Source organism: Penaeus japonicus, unplaced genomic scaffold, assembly GCF_977035675.1.
Source record: "Penaeus japonicus unplaced genomic scaffold, GWHDUDI00000001_assembly GWHDUDI00000041, whole genome shotgun sequence".
NCBI classification, from domain to species: domain Eukaryota; kingdom Metazoa; phylum Arthropoda; class Malacostraca; order Decapoda; family Penaeidae; genus Penaeus; species Penaeus japonicus.
Genome location: NW_028234443.1, coordinates 20,322,617 through 20,325,116, shown reverse-complemented (window position 1 = coordinate 20,325,116; position 2,500 = coordinate 20,322,617). Strand labels below are relative to the sequence as shown.

Genomic DNA, 2,500 nt, shown 5'->3' with positions numbered 1-2,500 from the left:
ATATATGTATGTGTGTGTGTGTATGTATATGTGTATGCATATGTATATGAATATATATGTATGTGTGTGTGTGTGTATGTATATGTGTATGTATATGTATATGAATATGAATGTATATATGTATATATATGTATATGTGTGTGTGTGTATGTATATGTGTATGTATATGTATATGAATATGAATATATATGTATGTGTGTGTGTGTGTATGTATATGTGTATGTATATGTATATGAATATGAATGTGTATATGTATATATATGTATATGTGTGTGTGTGTATGTATATGTATATGTATATGAATATGAATATATATGTATGTGTGTGTGTGTGTGTGTGACTCATCGGAAGCCAGTCATTCCCACAAATATATCCCGTTGTTCCACATTTTTATTTATCCTCTCAGCATCATTATTATATATGTGTTCATATACACTGTAAATTCAAACCATTCTTTCCCATATGTTTTATTTGTCTTAAATCTCGCTCCGTATGTCAGTCTCTGTCTTTCTGTCTCTCCCTCTTATTCTCATGCTCTCTCTCCCTATGTATGCATATATTTCGCTCCCTCTCTCTCATATTGTTTAGATAGGTCAGTGAGGGATGAGTGCATAGGAGACGGGTTATTCTTATAAATATATTTCATCGTTACACGCTGGTAATATATCATATCAATATTGTATTTATCATATTTATAGGTGACTGCAAATTCGAATATATTTCTCCTCTCCTTACTATCTCTTTCATCTCCCTCCCTATATATCTGTCTTCTCTCCGTCTGTTTGTCTCCTATCCCGACCCCCTCTCCCTCCATACCCTTCTCTTTTTTTTCTTCACCTTTTTTCCTCAGCCTATTATTTATCCAGTTGCGACACATCTTCGTAATGTTCATTCATGAATAGTAAACATTTATGAAACCTCATGTATGCCCGGCTACATTAGGGTTAATGAGATGATAGTTCCTTGAGGTCACTCGCAGGGCAGGGATAGACTCGCCTGCTTTCTTGTCGGCAGCACTGTCTCGGATGATGCTCTCGTATCGAAACTGATATATTTGTGGGTAATTTCTAAAGGAAGAGTATAGATAAATTTTCCTTTTTTGGGCAATCAATCTTCAAATATATATCTAAGACATAATTGCAAAGAAAATAACCGAAAACATCAAAGGGAATAGAGAAATAAGGCAAAACAGTATATGGTTCTCCCGTGGCAACTGGGTTAACAGTAATTTTGTCTTCCTTTCTAAAAGCTGGATATATTTGTAACTGAGATGGAGCTGCGTACATATGGGAAATAGAAAGAGTCTCGGACACACCATATCGAATTCCATGGAACAACCTGTCGACAGTCCGATGACTCGGCTAAGGCAGTACGATCGTACATTAGACTGGCAGCCATTCCTTCCTCATTTTGGAATAAATTAGAAAAAAAGTATATAAATGAAACAAATTACAAATAAAATCAGTGCGGAAAAATCACAAGCAAAACGTGAATGAAGGGGAGGCATGATGGAACTTTGTCTATCATACAAAGAAGGTAAGCACTTCTAAAGATCGGAAATAGAAAATGTAATTGACTAATGTGATGATTATTCAGACCAGTTCAAAAATATTTTAATTGACTAATTGCACATAGGTCGCCCGGCCTCTGTCGGATATTAGAGTAGACTCATATAATCATCATTGGATGTTTATTGAGGCGACCGGCTTATCAGTAGGCGCTCAAGCTGCCGCGGAGTTAGCAAGAGGTACACTCGCTTCCTACTCGCTCCCATAGGTGTCTGGTGTAGATAGAACAAAGTCTGGTCGTTTTGCGACGACCTCCTGCCACCTTCCAGACACCTCTTTCCTGACATGGGGCCATATTCTTGTCATGTATGACCTAGATGTCATACAAGACAACACAGCTAAGGAGAACCACCTTGATTTTCCTGTCTTCAGGAGTCAGTGCCAACAACTCGCTTTCCTTCCCTGAGTGTGAGTGTGGCCTGATCTTTAGGGACAATGATCATACCTTTATATCTATCAACTTGGATTATTACCCGACATTGGCTCTGAATCTCCTCGCCACCTGATAGGTGTTGATGTAGTTTAGAAGTTACCATAAACTGGGGCTCCAGGCTCTCCCCTGGAGGTTCTCCTAGGCTTATTATAGCTATTCCTCCGAACCGTTGCCGGAGGTTCGGAGGGTCCTGCTATTTGTTGATGCTTTAATTCATAATCTCACGCCTTTATCCACCACTGGGGCGCTGTGCATTGAACCTTATCTTCAACAGCAAACATGAGAGCATATGTAGAGGCCTGCATGGCAGGGACTGCTTAATCCTAGCTTTGCTCTAGAGCCCAGCTGATTGAACTGACTAAATCAAGATCAGGTCAACCGTCTTGCTAGATTATAAGGGACCAAAGAGGCTGTTGTTAGCTACGGGGCGTACAGGAGGAGGGTGAGTTCATCTGAGAAGGGAGCTTAAGCCTCCGCACCACATCTCTGTTACTATTGG

At 39.4% G+C, this 2,500-nt stretch overlaps 1 protein-coding gene across 1 annotated transcript in view; it reads left to right on the top strand.

Moving 5' to 3' along the window:
* The first annotated feature begins 1,885 nt into the window (after positions 1-1,885).
* Positions 1,886-2,500, top strand: part of LOC122243514 (uncharacterized) — a 10,054-nt gene continuing 9,439 nt past the window's right edge. Inside the window, exons 1-2 of the mRNA XM_086534439.1 lie at positions 1,886-1,980; positions 2,120-2,179. Coding sequence (XP_086390565.1) covers positions 1,886-1,980; positions 2,120-2,179 — 155 coding nt within the window. The remainder of the gene's footprint in view (positions 1,981-2,119; positions 2,180-2,500) is intronic.